This window comes from Manis javanica, chromosome 4 (assembly GCF_040802235.1).
Source record: "Manis javanica isolate MJ-LG chromosome 4, MJ_LKY, whole genome shotgun sequence".
In the NCBI taxonomy this organism is placed as follows: domain Eukaryota; kingdom Metazoa; phylum Chordata; class Mammalia; order Pholidota; family Manidae; genus Manis; species Manis javanica.
The window spans coordinates 28942727-28965156 of NC_133159.1; the positions used below are offsets into that span (position 1 = coordinate 28942727).

General features: G+C 43.0%; 1 protein-coding gene across 13 annotated transcripts in view; it reads right to left on the reverse strand.

Annotated features, from left to right (window-relative positions):
* Positions 1–1072: 1072 nt before the first annotated feature.
* Positions 1073–22430, reverse strand: part of INPP5B (inositol polyphosphate-5-phosphatase B) — a 50541-nt gene continuing 29183 nt past the window's right edge. For 11 of the 13 annotated variants that reach the window (XM_073233643.1, XM_017646919.3, XM_017646917.3 and 8 more), the window contains 17 exons: positions 19186–19285; positions 17554–17721; positions 16575–16676; positions 15753–15867; positions 15277–15393; positions 14465–14652; positions 12858–12969; positions 10959–11068; positions 10005–10140; positions 8477–8587; positions 7387–7549; positions 6322–6557; positions 5194–5307; positions 3803–3887; positions 3303–3430; positions 2151–2262; positions 1073–1907 (listed from right to left, as the gene is read on the reverse strand). In XM_073233643.1, the coding sequence (XP_073089744.1) occupies positions 1792–1907; positions 2151–2262; positions 3303–3430; positions 3803–3887; positions 5194–5307; positions 6322–6557; positions 7387–7549; positions 8477–8587; positions 10005–10140; positions 10959–11068; positions 12858–12969; positions 14465–14652; positions 15277–15393; positions 15753–15867; positions 16575–16676; positions 17554–17721; positions 19186–19285 (2213 nt within the window). In that variant the 3' untranslated portion in view covers positions 1073–1791. The remainder of the gene's footprint in view (positions 1908–2150; positions 2263–3302; positions 3431–3802; positions 3888–5193; positions 5308–6321; positions 6558–7386; positions 7550–8476; positions 8588–10004; positions 10141–10958; positions 11069–12857; positions 12970–14464; positions 14653–15276; positions 15394–15752; positions 15868–16574; positions 16677–17553; positions 17722–19185; positions 19286–22430) is intronic. The other 2 variants (XM_037021238.2, XM_037021240.2) reach the window with 2 other exon arrangements.

Sequence of the window (22430 nt, forward strand, 5' to 3'; positions counted from 1 at the left end):
TTCCGCTTCCGCTTTCCGGAGGAAGGAGGAGATACCGGCTCCCCTCCCTCTGGAGCTTCTGATTGGTTTAGGCGACGTGAGGCTGAGCTCGAGCCTCCAATTGGCCGGCGAGAGAGGAGGGGCGGGGCGGGACACCACGAAGGCGTAGCTCCGCCGTGAGTTTGTCCTGGGCGGGAAGTGCTTGCAGGCAGTGAGGGCGTCGCTCCGACTACACCAGACACAGGGAAAGATGATCGAACCCCCCCAGTAACTTCAGCCTGGCGTGCGCTGGCCGCCTTCTCCCTGGCAGCCACGACGGCAACGGGGAAAGTTACTTAGCCTTCCGCATTCCGACTCGGACCCTTAAAGGGAGCCTATAAAGCGGTGACATTATCGGATTCACTCCGTGCCTTAGCTGCCCCTCATCACCCACTAAAGTTAATATAGGCAGGAGGGTCTGAGAAAGTAAGATTGGAGCCAAATGGCAGACCCAGGGAGTATCCCAAGCCCAGGCAGAGGACGCCGCCGCCTCTTCTCCGTGTCACACGCTCTTGTAAGATGCTTAGCTCCCTTCGTCCTCACACGCCTGCCCAGGCTGTCGGCCCGTTTTCCCCTGCAGAGGATTGTCTGCTTCCACGGAATTAGTGCCCGGAGCCAGTCAATGCCACCTACTGCCCATTCCCTTTCTTTAACCGTTCACATTGTCACACTGTCCTGTATCTAATTCACACTTTGCGCTGCCAAGGGATAGTGGTGTACCAGTGCGCAGTAGCCGATTTTCCATTCATTATGCCATATCTTTAAATACCTGGACGATCTAGCTGTTAGAACCTCCCAACAGCCACTGCTTGTTTTTCCCATAAGATACTTCTCTAGAACATACAGAGTGGGACAACTCCCAGGCTAGATCAGGTGTCAAGAGGTTCAGGCCATGCCTGTACCATCTCTTGCTTGAAAATGTGAATAGTGACTGTTACCCACCAGACTGCCAGGCAATTATCTCTCTGGCCCCCGACCAGCTGCCCCAATGCTTAAGCTATGAAGAGCCAGCTGCCAAGAGCTGCCATCACTTAAAAGAACACATACAAACAACTATTGTTAAAAATACATTTATCATTAAAATATATTACACATATGAGAAAAAGGATGCATCATATACAGTTTGAAGGATTTGCTGGCCCAGAAAATCCCACTTGTTTCTCCAGAAAACCAATTTCTTGGGTATTTTCATTTTCAAGCCACTGTATTGCCCTCAGAGGCTGAATGGCCAGTCGCAGAGTCCGTCAGCCATATCTGAGTAGAAGAAGGGTAGGGTTTGCATATACATATACACATGTCCTTAGAGCAGTAGAAGCATCTGGGGTGGCTGTGGCCTGTTTATCCAGCAGCTTCCACTTGCATTCTTGCTGTTCAACTCAATCTCTCTTCAGGACTCCAAAGTTTGATCCTGGGGAGCTCAGCCCAGACTACAGTGAAGGAACTATGCCCTGGAGGCAGGCGGAGTGAGCACTAGAAGTCTAGTTAAATATTTGTAAAACTAAACAACAAAATAGAGATCTGTGTCAAATACTAAAGTTGAACACTGAATGTCAGTTTTTTTGTGGTGTTTTTCCTGCACCTGCCCCCTCATGTCCTCACAACTCACAGTAGCACTGTGATAGTCATGGTGGGGGTGGGGTATCTGGGCTCAGAAAAGAGGCAGCTACCACTCTTGCTTCCAAGTGGCCTTACATCCTTGTAAGGTGGCTCTTGAGCTGAAACAGGTGGAGCTGGTATCTGGCTGCCTCGGGTAAAGTAGGAGAGGAGATAGGCTCAGTGTGCATTGCAGAGGAACTGGTGAATAAATTCTTGAGCCTTCTTCTTCTCCGCCATGTCAAGCTTTTGGTGACCAGCTGGATTTCGAAGTAGTAAGCTGCCAAATATGCTAGCTGCATGAAAAACACAGAAAACAAATGATTCAACAGACGAAGTACTACTTGCTCTTGTGTTGTCTAGAGGGGGGAGGGCTGCCCAAAAGCAGTATTTTCTGCTTTTATAAAACTCTTTTAGGTAAACTTTGCCCAGAGCTTAAGGCGTTAGTCCCACTGCAGTGGACTTGGGACCTTCCTCAACCCCATTTCCCATAATGAGTCTCAGCTTGTAATGCTTCCTGCTGACACTTGGCTGCTTACCTAGAATATTCTCATCCAAATGATTTTTTGCGGAGTTTTTCAGCAGTTCTCGCAAAAACGCCATCAAGTAGTTGAAGACATTTTTGTGGGACGCAGGAAGAGTAGAAATGACCTGCAAGGAGAATTGGGATTTGTCTTTTCATTTACTCAATCATTGCTCATATTTCTGCTATAGTCCAGGAACTGAGTACATGATCCAAGTTCATAAGTGAGACTGTACAAAGACCCTGATCACTTGCCACCTGGCACAAGTGCCAAAAAAGCAGCCCAGATCAAGTGCTATGCGAATTTAGAGGTCAAAATTCAACTTCATGCTCTCAAAGACTTCAGGGAATAGCAGACATTTTAGTTGGGTCTTAAATATAAGACAAGATTGGACTTGCAGAGGTAAAGGACTAGGGTAGTTAGGGCAAAAGCAGGTGTGGAAAAGGTGAGAGAAGGATAAAGTGAGGTGAGGAGTGCAAACTCAGCTTTGGCAGGAGCACTACTGCTGGAACAGGGGCTAAGCCTGAAGAGTTGGTCAAGCTGGAACTCAGTGAGTACTCCGGCTACCCACAAGTCAGAATCAGTGGGGAAGTTTGTACAAAATAGACTCCAAAAAAGATTCTGATTGGGTGGATATGTGATGAGGCTCTAGTACCTGAATTATTAGCAATTCTAGACCATTTTGCTAAGGCCTGTTACATGTGTGAACCACTAGACTAGACCATTAAAAGTCTTGAATATTTAAGAAAATCACTCATTGGCAATGGAGAGCCAAGGGTGGTTTTTGACCAACAGTAACATGATAAGAACTTTGAACACATAATCTGACGGCAGTATGCAAAACAAATCAGCAGAAGGAGAGCCTGAATGCAGAGCCTTCAGGTAAGAGGAGTCAAGAGAACAGAAGATGTGGGATAGGTCAAGGGGACTGGGCATGTGGGAGGTGAGATGAGGAGTCGGGAATAACTCCACTTTCTGGGTTGAGTCACTGGAATTTACAGTGATGCCATTAAAAAGGGACACAAGAGGAAGAACAGGTTTGGGAAGGAAAGATGTGGAGTTGAGTTTCTTAGACACTACATTTGAGCGACAGCACCCATGTTCCCTCAGGCCCCATGCAGCCCCAGGGAGGCAACGTGTATGCTGATGCCCAATGCTTCCCCTCACCTGACTACTTGCTGTTAAGTTGCCTGAACACTCCAAGCAGTTATGGTAGGCGCTATAGCAGATGATGGGCTCTGGCAGGCTCTCCAGGAAGAGCAGCAAGGCTTCAGCTACGGAATGACTGCTAGCAGCTTTTGGCTCATCGTTAAGGAACAGGCGATGCTGCTGCCCATGGTTAGGAAAAGGCTCGGGAGTGAGCATGTGCCAAAAAGTGCTGTCTGCCCAGCCAGGCTCCCTGCTCAGAGCTAGAATGCCAGCCTGACATCCTGGAGGAGCCAAGCTATTTGCCAGTTTCCCTGGGCTTTTCTGAGTTCCTGCTATATTGTTTGCTTAAAGTTGTAAAGTTTTCTCTATGCAAACTTTAGGTAAGAAAAACATGATATCTGAGGACATAATATCTGATTTTGAGCCTTAAAGTATTACTCTTTCCTTTTTCTCACTTCTTCTACTCATATTCTCTCTCTCTCTTTGTCATGTACACACATGAAGTGTCTGAAGGATACAGAGGGATTCAATCATTCCAGTATCCAAACAGTCTCTGATATGCTCAAATTCCGACCTCAGGCCTGGCTGCTGAAACAGATCTTCCTGCAAAAGGGAAGAAAGTCACAAAATCATTATATTCTCAGAAAATCAGCAATGATTTCCTTACCTAAAAATATAATTGGAGCTGAGTACAAAAAGGAGCAGTATAGAAAGGTCTTTGAATCACCTGGTAGACAATCTGATATATATTCAGGCCAATGTAGCTAATTCATCTTAGAGGCCTTTTCAGGCATGCTTCCACAATAGATCTTCATAGAGTGATAAGACATCTATTATAAAACGATGGGTGGGGCATACTACACACAACAGTAAGAACCATCATAAGAGAAAACTTAAAAGTATCTGTGTTAACCTGAAGGAAATATACCATTTATAAGATGGAGAAAGTAAAAAGGTACAAGACTATAGCAATAAAGGGATTTCCATTAGTCCAGGATACTTTACATTTGTTTTATCAAATGTCTTAATGCTATATAACTATGAATAACAATATCATATATTTTGCTCAAAAGTTATACCTGAAAGGAGCTTTGTAGAGAAGGTAAAATAACACAGTACTTAAGGATATGACTTCTACAGCCAGAATCCTTGGGTTCAAATCCTAATCCTGCCCATTTATCAGCTGTGGAACCTTGACCAAGTTACTTAACCTTTGTGAGCATGTGTCTCTTCATCTGAGAGCTACTGTGAGAATGAAATGAGGCAATGCTGTTAAACACTTAGAATAGTGTTTGGTACATTGTAACACTAAATAAATGTGAGGGAGAAAATGAAAAGACAGTATCATAACTATGTGTGGTGCTCCAAAGTGGCAGAGCTGTGGCAGATTTCAGTTTGTATTGGTCTGCTTGGGGCCTACATTGGTGAGTCTGAGAAACTGGCCCATCTGATCTCATGAAGCTTTCCCAAGTCAGCATCTCATCAGGCTCCTGACTCATGACTCCTGGGTCATGGCCTGGAGACTCCATCTGGCCCCCTGCCTCTCTCTGGCTTGTCCTATTCCCAGAAGTTGGCAAGAGTTCTTCAAAAGAAGAGCAGGATGACATCCAGAGGAGTCTCCAGAGCTTTCTACCTGAGCGGCCCCAGAGGCCAGGGGAGGGAGCATGCTGTTCTGGGAAGGCCACCCTGCACAAGGCTGTTTCCCTTGGGAATAATCAAGGCCTGTGCAAAATAGCAGGGTCTTACAGGGGTACGAAATTAATCTATCCCTCAGGTGCTCCCTGGGGGAAGAAGGCTTTCCATAGGTTCCCTGGGGTAAAAGCTTCTTATACCAAAAGTTCTTACGGTTGATGATCTTTCTCAAGGCTGCCTGGCCTCAATCAGCTCTGACTTCTTAGCCACCACCTACCTGCTGGGCAGCATTTTGGTACAGGTAATCAACCATCATCCAAAGTTCTTTGGGGATGTCCATGGGGTTCTCCAACTGGCTCCCACCATCTTCAGTCTGCAGGGGCATCAGAGTCTGAAAATAAATAAAAATCATAAGAAAGCCCAACAATAGAACTTCTACCAGGCTGGCTTCAGAATGCATGATATGGGGACAGCAAACCGTGGAAGGAGGAAACATTTCAATGCCCCTAGGCAAACATTCCACAGGCAAATAAAAAGGTACAAAAGGAGACTTTTGAGAATTGGGAGTGGGTTATGACAGCAGCTTCAATGAAGCAGGTGAAATAGAAATCATCTTTGGAAAAAACACCCTGCCTATAGCATTTCCCTGTCAGAACCAGAGACAGTGTGGTCTGGTGAGGAAAAAATGGACTTGAGAGCCCAAAAACCTGAGTGCAAAATCCAAGCCCACTGTTAACTCACCAAGTGACCCATAACAAATCACTTTCCTTATTGGGCCTCTATAATGGAGAGGAGAGAGATCAAGAGTCCCTAAATGAAAAAAAAACACATCGGAGTGGGAAAAAAGCACACATTACTGCAAATCAGCTCCAAACTAGCTCTGTGTTTTAGAATTGTCACCATAGGAGTCTTCTAGATCCCAGGAAATTTAGTTTGGGATGAAAAATGATGATTAAAACATTTAAAAAAGGAGTAATTTCATGGGCCAGGGAACCTCCATATCCTCACAGCCACGGCTGAGTTTCTCTATGTACCATGTATGAAAGACTGAAAAACATGGCCACACCATTTTGCATCTCTTCCCATTAAGAAGTGCAATCTTTCTCCACTCCTAGAATCTGGGCTGACTTCACAACTTGATTGCAACTGCACAAATGGTCCTAGGCAAGACCAGCAGAAGAGCCACACTGGAGACTCAGAGACATGAGAGGCAGTAACTTGCTGTTGTAAAGCACTAAAATTTCAGGGTGGTTTGTTACACAACAATAGATAACTGCTAGAGAAAGCAAGCTCTAGGGAGGCTGAAGAATTCCCAGGTCCCTGGGGAGGTAGGCATAGGAATATCTTGTTAGACTGGCCTGGCTGCCACACAGTTCTAGGTGTTGCCTTGTGGCATGTAACTCACCAGCTCTCTAATGGTTTCTAGTGGCAGGTTTAAGACTGGCTCCCTCATGTAGCACAGTGTATGAATGGGAGATCCAAAACAGCTGGGCAGGTAGTTCCCAGACACAGACAAAAAGTAATCCTTCCCCCTCTCCAAGTGCAAAACCAGAATGTCCTCAATTTTGTCTTCACCCGAGTTGAGCTTTGTAGCCGTGGTCTTATTTACAAATAGCTCCAATTCGATCTCAATGGCTGAATCTGAAGAAAAATTTAAAAAGTAATGTTGGCTGGTGGGAGGCCAAGAGAAAAGGGTAAAAGAGGACAAGAAGGAAGAAGGTCAGGCACAAAGGGTTAGGGAAAAGGAAGTAAGAGGCATCAGTCGGCCGACAAGTATATATGTGCTCAACACTCAGGAGACACATGAACAAGGAGTTTATAGTCCAAGTGGGAATATGAAAACAACACACCAAACATGTGAACAGGCAATTGCTAGAAGATTCAAGTACCAGACAGCATAGCTCAAACTAGAAGTATTAATAAAATAAGAAGGCATGGATCAAAGAGCTTGCCCTTAGCCAGGTCAGGTGAAGATACCTGATCCAGGATGAAATAAAATGCAAGGATCAGCCTGTGAATTGTCCACAAAACAGGCTTAATCCCTCTGCCACACAGCACAACCCAGAGTGCAGAGAAGTCAGGGGAAAGACATGGATGGTACATTCCAGGGCCAGATAGAATTTCTGGATTACCAGCCAAGTATCTTTCCCCACAAGATCAGATGGTTGGGAGTTGATTATAGTGAGGCAGACAGTACAAATGGTTCCTTTACTAGCAGACCTGCTTCACAGCAATCTTACATTTCTTTTTCCTTGAAATGATGGAGCATGGACATTACTGTGAAGGATTTTTAAACTAAACTCATGCCCCTCATTACATTTTATTTATGGGTAGTTCATCCACAGGGCTTTCTAAAAGTTTCTTTCTGACAACAAAACACTCAGAAACAAAAAGCTTATATTAGGAAAATGAGCAGACAGAGTAGGGTCCCCCAAACCAGCAACCAGGAAGCTGGGAGCAGAGGCCTTACCTGGCAGGAGGAACCCCCTGCTGGGGTTGACATTCAGCCACTGCTTACAGTAAGACGTTTCATCAGGCTTGTTGATGAATTCAAACTGACAGGGCACTTGTCCATTATGAATTGTAAAGGACTCTACTTGCAATTGCATATACTTCACATTCTGAAAACAGAACTGGGAACAAGCCCAGGACAGTCAGACCAGGACCCTCTTTTCAGCCACCTGCCTAGCCACCCTTACTGAGCAATCCTTACCCTTTCTGGAAAGAAAACAAAGAACCATCTCTTTCAAATCATCTTTCTGCTTTAAGGATTTAGCTGGGAGGCCACAGCTACCACTAAAGACCAGTTGTCTATGTTTTACTCAGAAACCCCAAAACTAAAAAAACTCATGTTGTATTAGAAACAAATTTCCTAAAGGAACCAACATTTAAATCTTCTATATCCAAAGACCATTTCCAAAACACCCTTCACAAACTCAACCCTCAAACACAAAGACCAAGCTCATCCTTCCCTCTAGATAGACATCTAGGGCATTAAAAGCCCTCACCATAAATCCCAATTTGATTGTCTTCTTTGAACTGCCAGTTCTGAATGACCTATTCTGTGGCTCTTCCATGAAAACTCTTGAGCCCTAACTTGACTTCTCTCCCACTACCCATTGCTTTTCTATATGGCCACACCTCCCTTCAATTTATGCATATCTAAGAAATTCAGACTCATTTTAATCTTGTCAAAGCAAAGCAGCAGTAGGAAGAAAAAGGCATTGGAAGAATACACACCAGTTATAATAAAATCAAACAAAACACATTTTGAATAGGCTAAGCCATTGCTTAACTCACGAACAGCCAATTTGCGGTTGAAATATCTGAGCCACAAAGGTTAAAGACTTTTGAGAATGGAGATGAACACAGTCTAAACCAACAAAACCTGTGTTCTCAGCTAGCACTATCAGCCTTGTTTTATCTAGAAGCAGCCAATCAAGAAAGACGATAGCAGCAGTCTGATAGGTGCCCCCTGAAATTCTGAGCTCTCATAGGTGAGATGTAAGTTCTATGTGTAGAAAAGCCTAATGCCAATATTTTAGGCATGTCCTCCCTACCTCTCTCTTGGAGAGGGACACAGAAGGGATGTTGGCATTTTCCATCTTATCCAGGGAGCGGACAATCTCCTCCAGAGTTTTTCGGTAAAGCTCTTCATTTATGACCTTCACCTGTAAGGGAAACATCAGACCCTGAGTGCTGTGGCCTCTGCCCCTCTCCTCTTTATCAGTAAAGAGGACATTCACAGCATTGGGAAATAGCAGTTAATTAGCCACACAGAAAGTGAGGACTATATCAATTGAAACAATTACCAGAGAACCTAAATTAACAACAGACATAGGAAGGTCCCCCAGTGGCAAAGCCTGTGGTAAAGCCAACTGCTTCCTGATTACCAGAAAGAAGACGTGGGGGTGAAAGCCTAGTTGGCATCTCTGCCAGGCCTTATGCCCAGGGCAGCAAGACACTCAGTGCCCAGCTCTACTCTGCTTGCTGCAGCCACAGGCCTGCACTGAAAAACTTTTCAAGCTTTATGAACCTGGTGCTCTACCAGCCAAGAAGATTTTGTCAGGCTTTGCCTTCTGTATTTTGGATTGTAAACACAATTTTTGTCATTTTCCAATAATGAAACTTTAATCATAACATTCATTAGGCTTTTTTCAAACCGCCCACACCCTTATAGATTCTGATAAGCACTCTTGAGAATTGGTAGTATAAAGAATTGCAGAAGTCACTGAAAAAAGATACAAACAATTAATAAATGAAGAGATGTTTGGCCTCACTAGTCATCAGGGAAATGTAATCTACAAGAATGAAATACCTTTTTCTTTTGGTTCATTGATTTGGTAGCAATTTAAAAAACTGATAAAATTCAGTATTAGCCAGAGTGTGGGAAAGTACCCTCATACCTGGTTGGCAGAAGTGTAAAATGGTAAGGGCTACTGGAAGGATAATTTAGCAGGATCTAGTAAACTTAAAATACATTTTTCTTTTAATGACTAATTTCTCCTCCAGAATTTCACTCTACAGAAATAACACTGATACACAGAAATATGTGAAAGGTGGTCACTATAGCACTGCTACAATAGCAAAACTTTGGAAACATTGATATTACAGATAATGGTTCACCCATTCTATGGAATATTTCATAACCTTTAAAAATATTAAAGGAAGGAGCTATACCTTTACTGACATGGGAAGATCTCCTAAGACATAGTCAGGGGGGGAAAAAAAGATGTTCTCAGAACAGTACGCATAATATGATCTCTTTTACAAAAAAAGGAAAACATCCTCTGTGTTGTGTACAGAATACTGACACACTCATTTATGAATGCATAGTAAATGGTCTGGAAAAGCAAAAGTCCAAGGAGTCAAAAAAAAGTCCAAAAAGCATAGAGGAACTTCCACATATGTAGAAATATACATAAGTTCTCAAAAACAATCATGAATTAAATTTAACTTAAAATAACTTTTTAAAGGTGCTTCCTCACTCTTGAGCGGAGAAGAAGAGACCAGAAAGGCAAGAGTGGCTTTGGTTCTAAGAACCAGTTCCTACAAAATGGTCACAACAGGTGTCAGCTTCCCACCTACCCCAATGTCAAACACTGAGCTGACAGGCTTGTGGTCACTGGTCTTCAGGGCCATGTGGCTCTGGTAACTCAGCTGAATGATGTTCTTCCCCTTCCAGAGGACCCGGTCACACCAGGCGGGAGCACGACACTTCTCACTGAAATACAAAGTCCACCCTGCGGCCCTCACAGGCACCACAGTACCCACTGCTCAACTAGCGCCCTGGCTCAGATGGGGAATGATGGGGCAGAGCTTGCAAGTCCATGTGGTGCAATGATCTGAGGGAAGGAGACATCTGGGCCCAGTGAGGGATAACATACAGCCGATGGTTATCAGCCAAAACACCGCTCAGAAGGATTCTCTGCTCTTGACCCTCCTCCTAAGGGGATCAGGTGAGAGTCAAAAAGGCAACCTGAGAGTAAGTACTCCACAGTCCTTAAAAGACGGTGGTTAAAACAGGCTCAGAATCCTACTGCCCAGGTTCAAATCCTGGCTCTACACTTGGCTGCTCTGGAGGCTCTTTAATTTTACTACGCCTCAATTCCCCAATCTATAAAATGAGAATAGTAAGACATACTTATTTCAGTGGGTTGTTCAGAAGATTAAATGAGATAATACAAGTAAAGCATATTGAATAGTGTGTGCCAATCCGTAAGCACTAATAAAAAAATATGAAATGACCAAGCACAAGTTAAGTTAGTTGGAATCACTGTATTACCCACCCTAGGCATTCCTGAAGAATAAATTAGCCTTAAGAATGACTATGCAACAAAGGTTAAGGCAGCCAAAAGAAAACATGTAGGAAGGCAGGCTGCTTAGTGAGCAGACACTGAGAGAAAATGTCTGACCAGAGTGCAAAAGAGGGGGCAGAAGTCACAGGAAACTTATCTTCCTCTGTAGGTCCATGAGGGCAAATGCTTTACTAAATTTCTGGGTTGCCATTAGTTCAATCCCCTGGAGCAACTTCTGACCTACCTGGTATCCCAGTCATCAGAGCCAGGATCATACTTATAGGTAGGCTGGAATGTGAGCTCGCCTTCTGTAAAGCCTTCAAATACAACTTTTGCGGCCACCTGGGTTTTCAGCTATACAAAAGGAAAAAAAAAAATCTCAGAATAAAATGGTCAAACCCTGAATTATCAGAAGAAAGGAAATCAATCTGGCACCTAAATCCTAACCCACAGAAAAAGGCCCATGAGACAGCTATTCTGCAAGATCTTGAGTTAACTAACTTCTAGGAAGAGGAGCAAGCTGAGCACCCCTTCACCTGCTGTAGTTTTTAGGCTCTTTTCTAGGAGTGTACTTGCATCCAGGGGGCCTGAGTACCATCCTGCTGAGATGCCCCTAAGAGGATTAAGTACCACAGAGTTTTTCCCTTTCAAGTAGCAAACACTTCAGCTGTGTAGCACAGTTGTTCCAGTTAAACAGAAAAATTGAACTGCACAAAAAAAAAGGTCCAAAAGACACCATCCAAAGAGCAAAGGGGAACTTCCATGTAAGTAGGAATATACAGTAGAAGTATCCCGAAACAACTATGAATTCAATTTTAAATCAAAACAATTTTTTAAAGGAGTTTGTCAAATTCATTACACGACCTTGGGGAGGAGCTCTGTACCTTGGTTTCCCCATCTGTAAATTTTGGATATTTTGGATTTGTAACAGAATCCACCTCACAGGATTGTTGGAAAGATAAACTGTCGACTTAGAACAGTGCCTGACATGTTATGATAATAGCCAACATACTTCTTACTGCACTAATTCTAGGAGCTCCTTCCAGATCATACTCCAAACAAGAGATAAAAACCACAGGGGTTCCTGCCTCTTCCCTGGAGCACCAAATTTGGCACTGTGTGGACCGGTGAAGAACTGGCAGCTCTAATTTTGGAGACACGGTCAGCTACCCAGGGCACAACAGTTGCCAAATTCCCTAGGACATGAATCCCTAAAAAATCTATTAAGGAAAAAGCAACAAGAAATAATAAAAATTTAGGCGTTAATGTAAGATGATTCTTAAATGGGTATATATATATATACTTTAAAACCACATGGCAAGCAGAGAACACACCAAATGGGTACTGTTACTTGAGGAAAGACCAGAAAAGAAGGCAAGAGGAGATGGGTATTAAATGACCAGGGAAATTAGAATGACTCAGTACAGAATATAGAGGCAGTAAACAGTTACAGAACAAAATGGGTTTATGCTGAAATGGGAATTAAAGAGAATTAAAGTAATTTAACAAGGAAAAGAACTGGAGAGAAAAATGTGGCAATTTTTCAATTGCTCTTCACCAGGGGGAGAAAAGTAACAGAAAGATTTAGACTAATGACAGTACAAAGGTTATTAAAAGAGACTAAATACAGACTAAAAAGAAGGACTTCAACATTCTGAACAACTCTGACTACTTGAACAGTTATGGAATCTCCTGAGAGGTATAGACTGAAGGAAGTCAGAGAGAAACAGATGCCTCCTGTCCTGTCAAATGGCTAATGCTTTCAGAAAGAAACGCCGACCCAAACAACAGGGCAGAACAGCAGGTTACAGAACTCATTTCTGTCAGAAGTGAAGAAAGCCACTCACGAAAGAGCTATCATTTACACTGGACAAGTCTGGTGAGGAGCAGGACAGGGGAGCTGAGGTTCACTCAAAAAATTAGTAATCATCTTAAATATACCAAATATACCAAGTTTTCTTCTTTATGAGAAGCTTGGTACCCTTTTAGCCCCAACTTGAATGAATAAATGAGCACATGGGAAAGAGAGAAACAGAGACAGAAAGGAAGAAAGGACTGGATATCAGCTTGTCAGAAGTGCCTCCCCAGCTGAGGAAGAGGCCACGCACAGCTGACTAAAGAGGGCCCAGGTGGCCATCTGTACCTGATCATATGCATACAGGTTTTGAAAGGCCTTCTCTTCGATGAGCTTTTTCACTTTTTCCACATCCAGCTCTTCTATCCTGTAGTTGAGGTCCCCCAGCCACAAGATCACACTGTGAGGACAGAGCACAAAGGTTACAGGGTTTAGGAGGGACTTTACCCATCCTGCCCAATGTGCTTCTGACAGAAGGCCCCCAAGGCTCAGCTCCCTGGGAAGTGTGTGGGGCAGTGGCTCAGCTGTGCAGGAAATCCTTCCCTTGCCATCCCATTTAATACCATTTCTAACATGCTGCTTACTCAGTTATCTTGGTCCAGGCTCATTATAAACAGCCTTGAGTTCTTCTTGACTATTCTACTCTTGTTGGAAACATAACCTGGTAAGATCTAAAATGAATGAATGACAGTAATTCATTCATCAAGACAATAATTCAGGCAGAAAAGAGCCAGTATTGGGAGCTGTGTCAATCACTCGGGGACCCCAAACCAGATGATGCCATGATGTTGCCTCTCCCTCCATGCACCTTCTAGTCCACAAGACACACTCTCGGCCTTTGTTTCTAAAGCTAAGTTCCTCTGAAACAAGCTCAACCTTGACAGTGGAGTCTGGGTTTACCCACCACTGTTATCATCAGTTGGCTCTTTTTGCAAGTGTGACATGTGTTTTATTAATACACCTGCTGCTTTGGGAAAAAGGTAACTGCATGCCCCCAGATGACATCAGACATCCCATAAAGTTCAATACTGCTCTACCGGAAGCCAACAGCCAGGTCGTTAGAGAATCTACCAGCAGTACACACACACCAAGTAAATGCATCCACAAGCTAATGCAATAAAATGACATGCAGGCTGCAACCTCAGAAACTAGGATAATGCTGGTCCAGCAGAACAGAAGACACATTCCCTGCTAGGGTCCCTGGAGAAGGAAAGCCATCCTGTCAGCTTCCAGAACACCAGTGAGCTCAAGACAGTTCCACCACCGAAGCAAGCAGGCTGAGAGGCTTGACTCCCTGGCAGACACCATGGCCCCAGTGGCTTCTTCCTTTTTATAAAAGAAGTGGCACAAGCTTCAAGTGTTACTGTAGAGCCTGGGATTCTAATATGCCTTGAATTTAAACATATAGGAAGTTTTAGAGATAAACAATATAAAGAGAACAGGCATTAGCACAAGGTGCTCCAAGCAGCTGCAACCACACCTCTGTAAAGCAGAATCAAGCAGTAGAAAAGACTAAGTGAGGGCAGACAAATGCAGTCCAATCTTGTCACATGTGCTTCTGGAAATTCTAACACATACTTCTAAAACTTGGATTTTAGAAGCTCGCTCTGGGTGCTTTCCTCATGACATTGTATCAAGGCAGACCCTATTAAGCTAAATTTTATACATTTGCTAGGGACAAATGATGCTTAAGAAAGATTCTAGAGGTCTGCCAGATGATAAGTTAGGAAACTAAACATTTCCAAGGGACACAATTTATGTGGGACGGAGAGCTGGCCAGAACTGCCGCTCCAGCAGCAGGAAGCCTGCACCAGTTACCCCTCTGCCAGGAGAGAGAACCCCCAGCTCTGGGCTTCAGGCATGGTGGACTGTTCAGGAAAAAAGCCCAGACTCACTCGTGCTTGCTGATGGTGAGAGGGGGGAGGCTTGGGTCAACCTGACGGAAGTGCATTCGAGAACAAATGTCCTTGTAGTCCTGGTTCCTTCTCTCGCACTCCTCAGTGTGGGCTGCCAAGTGAGAATTCACAACGCAGATGCTGGTGTTGTGGAACTGGAACCTGATCGCCACTCCTCCTTTGTTACCCTAAGGGAAGGAACCCCCAAAACCCCCGTTCTCAACTTAACTGTGGCAGTCATTTCAACCTGCCAACTCTCAAAATGTTCTCCCTTCATTAACCTTCATAATAATCCTGTGAGGTAAGTGAAGCACCATTACTGTCTGTATTTTACAAGGAAGAAAATAAATCCAAGAAGGAAGAATGACTAGTCAGCCAGTGGTAAAGCTGAGGCCACGAAGCCACAGGCAAACCACATGCCCTGCCTTCTCTACAGGAAGCTAAGGTCTTGCAGTAGAACTTAAACACAGAATTTTAAGAGCCTCAAGAAGTAGACAAAATTGCAAACCTATTGTCAGCATTCTTTTTCTTCCTTGGTGACCCAATATAGTTCCTGCAACATAGTTCATGGATTAAGTGGGAGGATGGTGTAGAGGCTCTGGTGCGGAGAGAACACAGGCATACGTGCACATCAGCCAGTGGCTCACTAAAACATGACTTCCACATGGTGTGCTTGATCTAGCCCTGCTTGAGGGTACACTTCATGTTGTAACACCAGCACCCTCAAGCTGTGATACAGGCAGTCATGGTGTCATGAAAGGCGGGGTCAAAACCTTAGGGACCTGGGCCAAACATACCAACCCGAAACTCACCATCCTCCCCATGATTCCCGTCCCCACAGTCTCAGCTTCCACTTCTGAGATGTATGCCGCATGTTCCTGCCTGACATACAACAGCAGCATGATCCCAACTAGCCGAATGAGCTTCACCTGGAAAACAGAGTCAAACATTCAATTGATAGCATTAAACAGAAATCGAAAACAGGAATAAACATCTCAAAGGAAAAGTAGTCTTGAAACTGGCAGAGAATACGAATGCCTCTCCCTCTCCACACTAGGATACAGGGCAATCACCTGTCCAAGAATGCCACACGATACCCTCAACAGCCTACAAGCACCAAGACCTGCACCTTCCCCACCCATCAGTGCCTCTTCTGGAGGACTTAAAACTGACAACAGCAGGATCATTAGGACTGGCTGATGGTAAAGGCCACGGAAAAAGTGAAAAATTGTCTTAGAATTTCCCTGCATGGCAATGCTAAATTAAAAGGTCCCTGATTCTCTCCTACCTTTGCATACTTGGCATCTGGATGAAGACTCTCTGATACAGCTTTAAACCACTCTTCCTCTCTGGAGGTATCATGGAAGAAAAAGGCTTCCTTACTCAGATCAAGCTCCTGAAACCTATTAGGAGAAGCAACCAATCAGATAGTAGAGAAAGATAAGGTGCCTAGTAACATTCTCAGATCAGTTTAGGTACGTAAACCCCAGCTTTCTAGCTAAGCTGCAGGACCCTCCAGAGGGAAGAAAAGTCAACACTTAGAGCTGAGGTGCCAAATGCTAAGAACTCAGCAGTGCTTTCACAGGGAGCAGGCTGGTCCTGCTTCATAATCAGCCTGTGAAACAGTTGGAAGCATCTCCATTTTACATCTGAGGTCACTAGTTCACACAAGCACCAAATGGCAAAGTAGGGTTCAGACCTGGGTATCTGTAAATTCCCAATTCTAGGTCCTTTCCATTTTACCACACATGCTTCCCCCTATCCCCTCCCCATTGACAGTGCCCAGTACAGCAGGAAGAAGATAGGGAGTGTGACAAAAAAAAGCTAACCTTCCTTCCCTGGAAAAAGATATTTTTGCTTTGGTTTTAACAGAGGGCTGCACTAAAAATTAAATAACAGCATTTAAATGCCAAGCACATCACTTTAATAGTGCCAGGAATTTGTTTCCTATGAGGAAGAACATCAAACTGAGAAGCAGCTGCTATTGAGCACATGCTCATTTCTCAATTCCTCCAGCTGCTGTGAAGGCTCATACAGTCACATCCTCATCCCTTCAACCACAGCTACATGTTCCTGAGGTCGTGGAGGCAACGGGAAGAAAAGCACTCACCCTACACAGTACACATCTGGCGCCTGGATACAGTGGCTTAGCCAGGGCCTGAGGCATTCTTTGGGGGACTGTCCATTCACATTGTATGTTCCCACAAAACACCTGTCATCAAAAAGAATCAACCAGTCACTTGGGAAGACTACAGACATAACAGAGGAAAGCATTTTATATTATATTTGCCTGGTTTCAGTCTCTCTTGGGTGGAATTTCAAGACATAGGAAATGTCGCATCTAACCTAGGCTGTGGCACCAAGGGGCAACTTGCAGTCTGCCATGGTTTTGCGGCTTTTGTGTAATTTCAAACAGTACAGGCCTACTCTGAACATCCCTACTTAGTGTTAACAGCCACTAGAGAGTCGTAACCCAGAAAATGATTCTTTACCCTCTGTATGCTAACATAGAGAAAAAAATGTAAAGTACCTTGGTCATTACTTTGGGAAGGAAAGCCACACCGGTGTCTGCGTCACTGACTGTTGATGACCCTGGAAGCAGTGGTACTTTGCCTTGCAGCCCCAGTGCGAAGATTTTAAAAGATCTAACAGCATCCTGCAACCTTTATTCATTCATTTAACTGTCAATAATCCTGTCTAAAAGGATTACCAAACGCTAGTTTGATTTTACTAACTTCAATTTAAATGACTTTCTTCAAAAGCCCAGAATGACCAAGGGATATACAAAAGTCAGGAGATCGTGGCCTCTTCTGTACCATGTATCTCTTCAAATACTTGTGTAACTATTTTCAAGTTGTGTCACTCCCATTATACCACACCTACCACAGTGACTAGATAGGAAAGTAACTAAATAAATGCCTTTTAATGAAGAGCCAAAGGAATCTCTCATGTAGGAAGTGATGGGAAGGATTCTGTCGAAGGATATGCTCCCAAATCCAGGGCATGGGGTTTGGGGGCAGTGCTCAAGTTTCAGAGGGCTGAAGAAGGATCATGCTGCTCTGAGATGAGTCTAAGACCTAATTGGCTACCTGAAGTTCTGGATATATGTATAATCCTCTTCTTTCTGCAGTAGATGTGATTTCACTATTGTATCTCGTAGTCCAAACTTCTGCATCGACAAAATATGAGCCTTGTCTGATACTGTGATGGTGGAGGAGCGAACCATGTCAGTAATTTCAGACTTGGATTTATTCTGTCTAGAAAAACAAATAGAAATTTATCATATTTTGTTGAGTCCTCCGTGGCAAAATACATGAACGTAAGGCTAGACGCTTCCACACACAAGTGTCTGAATCACAGAAGTCTAAAGGAAGCCAAAGTAAAACATACTTAGTAAAACAACACTGCTTTTATTTGGAATTAAGTAAGCTTATATGTTGTTGAATGTATAGTACATTGCCCAGAGACTTTCAGAGGACAGGTTCATATAATCTCAGACCAGAGGGGACCTTGAAGTAATCTAATAGAAACCCTTCCTTTTTCAAATAAGAAAAATGAAACCCAGCATCACCAATGACCCATCCAGCCGGACGGTGGCAGAGTGAGGATCAGAACCCAGATCTAAGAGTGTTCCTTCAGGCCCTAGTGCCTCTTGTAAAAAGACTATAAAAACATCCAGATCCTTTGACTCGGTAACTCTACTGTGTCTCTATTCCACAGGAATAATCTGAAATAAAACACGGGGCAATGAAAATTTGTATTTCATTATTATTTATGTAGTTTCATTTATTTGTTTTCATTATTTCTTCTTTTTTTGTTGTTTTGTTACTTTTTTTGGTTCTTTCTGTTTTACTGCCACTATTATTTGCATAGTTTTAATACTCATACTAAAAATTATTCAAATGCCAACATTTAAAGTTAAGCAAAATTTGATATATTTACCTAAAGGAATCTTAAGAGCTCAAGAAACTTTTGTTGAAGATTAGTTAATGAACAAGATAGATAAAACACTTGGAACAATGCTGACACTAAATAAATGCCACGTATTTGATATTATATTGTTATGTACATATGAATTAAAGCTATGTAAATATGTATCAATGTATAGCAGAAAGGCTCAAAAGTGAACTAAAAATGATAGAGCTAGCTACATTTAACATATTCCGGTATTGTTCATTGCTGGTTAGGTGCATAATTAAAATACACAGTAAGACAGCTTTTATCTTGACCAAATGATTCTAGCTATGATCACTAGGGGGCTCTGGAGTACAGAACAAATAAGGCACATCAGGAAAAAGAAAGGACAAATAAAAACAAAAAGGGACTATCTACAAAGTCAGGAAACTCCTAAAAAGAATGGGAGGGAGAAATCAAATGTTCTAATCATATCTATTTATAGGCAGGGTTAGACCACTAGTTTCAAGTCCTAGATCTGCTACTTGCTAGTTCTGGATCTTGGGTATGTTATATAAAGTCTCTTCCCCTGTTTCCTCAGCTGTAAAACAAAAAATAATAGTACCTAGTCTAGCTATTAGGTTAAAGTAAGATAATCCATGTAAGCACATGGTGCCTAGCATACACAGTAAATGCTCAATATGTGTCCAACATTACTTAAGCCAGCAACCCTGGGACAACTTACATCATGCACAATAATGGTCTCAGGTTCTATAATGAGGAAAACTAGGCCTTAAGAGGTACACATGAAGGGAGAGCTGTCTTACCTTGTGAGCGAGTTTTCTGGTTTATCCTGACCCCAGGAGCTATGGTCCACAAGCAGCAGGCCTTTCCCATTTGGCCTTGAACAGTCAAAGTGAGAAACACCTAAGGGGAGGGGGAAGAAATTAAAACACACTTACACACACTTTAACATACACACCACAGCTGCTCAAATTGTAGACCAGGAATTACTGGTGGTCCACGGACTGCCTGAAAACATAGCAAAGGCTTATCCTGGTGTCTGGGTGAAGTTTCCTTCCACATGCATACAAAGGGGGTGTGGTGGGGGGAGGACTTCATGCAGGTATCTCCACTGCTGAACACATAACTCCTCCAGCCAGTCGGACTCCCTTCTCGTAGAGACAGATCGCATTATAGAAAGCATGACACTATGAAATCTGCAGACCTGAGTTTTATCACAAGCTCAACTATTTATTGGACCTTTTTACTCTGGGCAAGGCATCCACTCTCTCTTAATCTCAGTAACTTGACCTGTGCTGCTTTCCACTCAGGTTTATGGTAGGGATCAAAGATTGACAGTGAGCGAGCACTCTGAAAGCCATAGAATATATTATAAAATATAAGATAGTGATTGTATTACCATGTACTGCAAGGGAGACTTTAGCTCCAAGGAGGAAAGAGATCTAAAACTGGAAAGGTCAAAGTGCTCTAGAGAATGAGAAGTCCTCGTTGTTGTCAACAGATTGTCCTGAAAACCAAAGGCCTGAGGACTTGCCACAAATCAGGATTTTGGGACAGCTGTTAAACCAAGATAAACCTGAAACGGACAGTTATCTGCCACTAGGTTCTCTGCTCCTTAAAAGCCAAATCTCTTGTCAACAGGAGGCAGCATGAAGAGGCCTCAAAAAATGCTGCTTTAAATACAGAGGTTCCAAGGAGCACTGACAGGTGCAACATCCCTAAGGAATTTTGCTCTGAAGACTATTGTTGAACAAGGGCTTTTCAATCACACATCCACATGAACCAGGAAAAACAGATTTTGGAGTTGAAAAAGAAAACACAATCATCTGCAACATGAAAATAATTATATTTCAATGCCCCCAGTCAATCACCAAGGCCTTTCCATGTTGATACTTAAATGCCTCTCAAATCAATATATTCCTGTTCCCAATGTCACTATCCTAGTTCATGCTACCAACATCTCCCTGGAATGACTTCAAAAACCTCAACTAGTCTGCCTCCTTTGTTACACCATCCTCTCTAACCCAGTCTCTACACTGTGGCCAGGGGATTTGTTGAAGTGTCTGATACCACCGCTTACAATCTTTTAAAAGCTCTGTACTGGATAAACCCAAACCCCTTAAAAATGGCTGCCAAGTCTTTTTCTCAGTCTGGATACTGCACACCTCTCTGGCGTGTCACTCACCACCATCATCTGGCCCCATCTCCTCAAATGCCATCTTTGAAGTATGTTAAAGTTACTGCAGTTATACAAAGATCCCGTCAGAAACCGACTTCCTCTTCCTCACTCTGCTTTACACCACTAGCTCCTCCCATCCTGCGGCTGGGGTCAGCAAACTTTTTCTGTCAAGGGCCAGAGAGTACGTGTCCTAGGCTTTGCAGGCCACAGTGTCTGTTGCAACTATTCAACTCTGCCATTGCAGTGTAAAAAGGGCCACAAGCATGGCTGTATTCCAATAAAGCTTTATTTGTAAACCCTAAAATTTGAATATTATATAACGTTCATGTCACGAATGTTGTTCTCTTTAAATTCTTTTCAAACATTTAAAAGTGTAAAAATTATTCTTAGCTCACAGGCTGCACAAAAGTAGAGAATGGGCTAGATTTGACCTATGGACTGTAGTTAGTCAACCCCTACTGTAGGGCCACATCTTAGGCATCACTTCCAAGGAGCCTTCTCTGACTCCTCCTAGATCAGGTCAGATGCCCTGACACTGGTGTTCCCACAGCTCCCTCTCGCCTGATCATCACAGCCTCGGTTACTATGTATTGTAACTATCTCTCCAGTTAGACTGGAAGCTTACTGAGGATAAGCCCTGACTTACTCATCTTTGCATCCCCATCATCCAGCCCATTAGCCAGCAGGCAATAAGCAATTCAATCACTCAACAACTCAATACAAAATACTGGATGAATGTGGATCCCTTAACGTAAATACAGGGGTTCAAGTCTGTAGTGTTCTTTTGGAATGTCTCAGGTCGTCTTCAGCACACAACAAAAATAAGAAAGGGAGAACCGGAATAGGCTGTTTCTAGAATTCTACAACCCCAGGGTTACTTAATTAGTTCTGGAAACCAAATCCCTAACTGGATTCCACCTCTCTTGCATTACTCTCACTGAACTATGAAGCTTAGAGAACCCAGGTATTTGAGTTAGTGAACGGAATAGTGGAACACCTATTAGAGTGGCTGAAATCCAAAAAACTGACAATACTGATTCCTGATAAGGATGTTGAGCAATAGGAACTCTCATTCATTGATTGTAAGAATGGAAAATGGCACAGCCACTTTGGAAGCAGCTTGGCAGTTTCTTTCAAAGCTATACACAGTCTTACCATATGACCCACCAATCCCACTCCTAGGTGTTTATTGTTTGAAAATTTATGTCCATATAAAAGCTTTACACAAATGTTTATAGCAGTTTCATTCATAATAATAATAAACTGGAAGCAACTAAGATGCCCTTCAATAGGTGAGGTGATAAACTGTGGTACAGCCATTTAATGACATATTATTCAGCAAGAAAAAAAAATGAGTTATCAAGTCATGAAAAGACATGAATGAATTTAAATACATACTGCCAAGTGAAAGAAGCCAGTCTGAAAAGGCTACATACCATAGGATTCCAATTATATAACATAATGGATAAGGCAAAGCTATGGAGATGGTAAAGAGGTCAGTGGTTGCCAGGGGTTTGTGGGGGGAATGGGAGCAGGGTAAAGATTAAATAAGTGAAGCACAGGGGAGTTTCTAGGGCAGAGAAACCATTCTGTAAGAAACTGTGATGGTGGATACATGACACTATCTATGGATTTCCAAACCCATAGAACTTTATAGAACAAAAAGTGAACCTTAATGTATACAGATTTTTAAAAAATCATTTCACAGGTCAGGGGACCCTGAAGTGAAATGCAGAAGATGACAAAAGAATCTGACTATAGCACTAATGTATGAAACAACCTCACTGAAGGGGGCAGAAGATAAGTGCTTACTTAAGTAACTTTGGAAACAAGTGGAGTCCATAAGGCTAAAGGCAAAATGAACTCTAT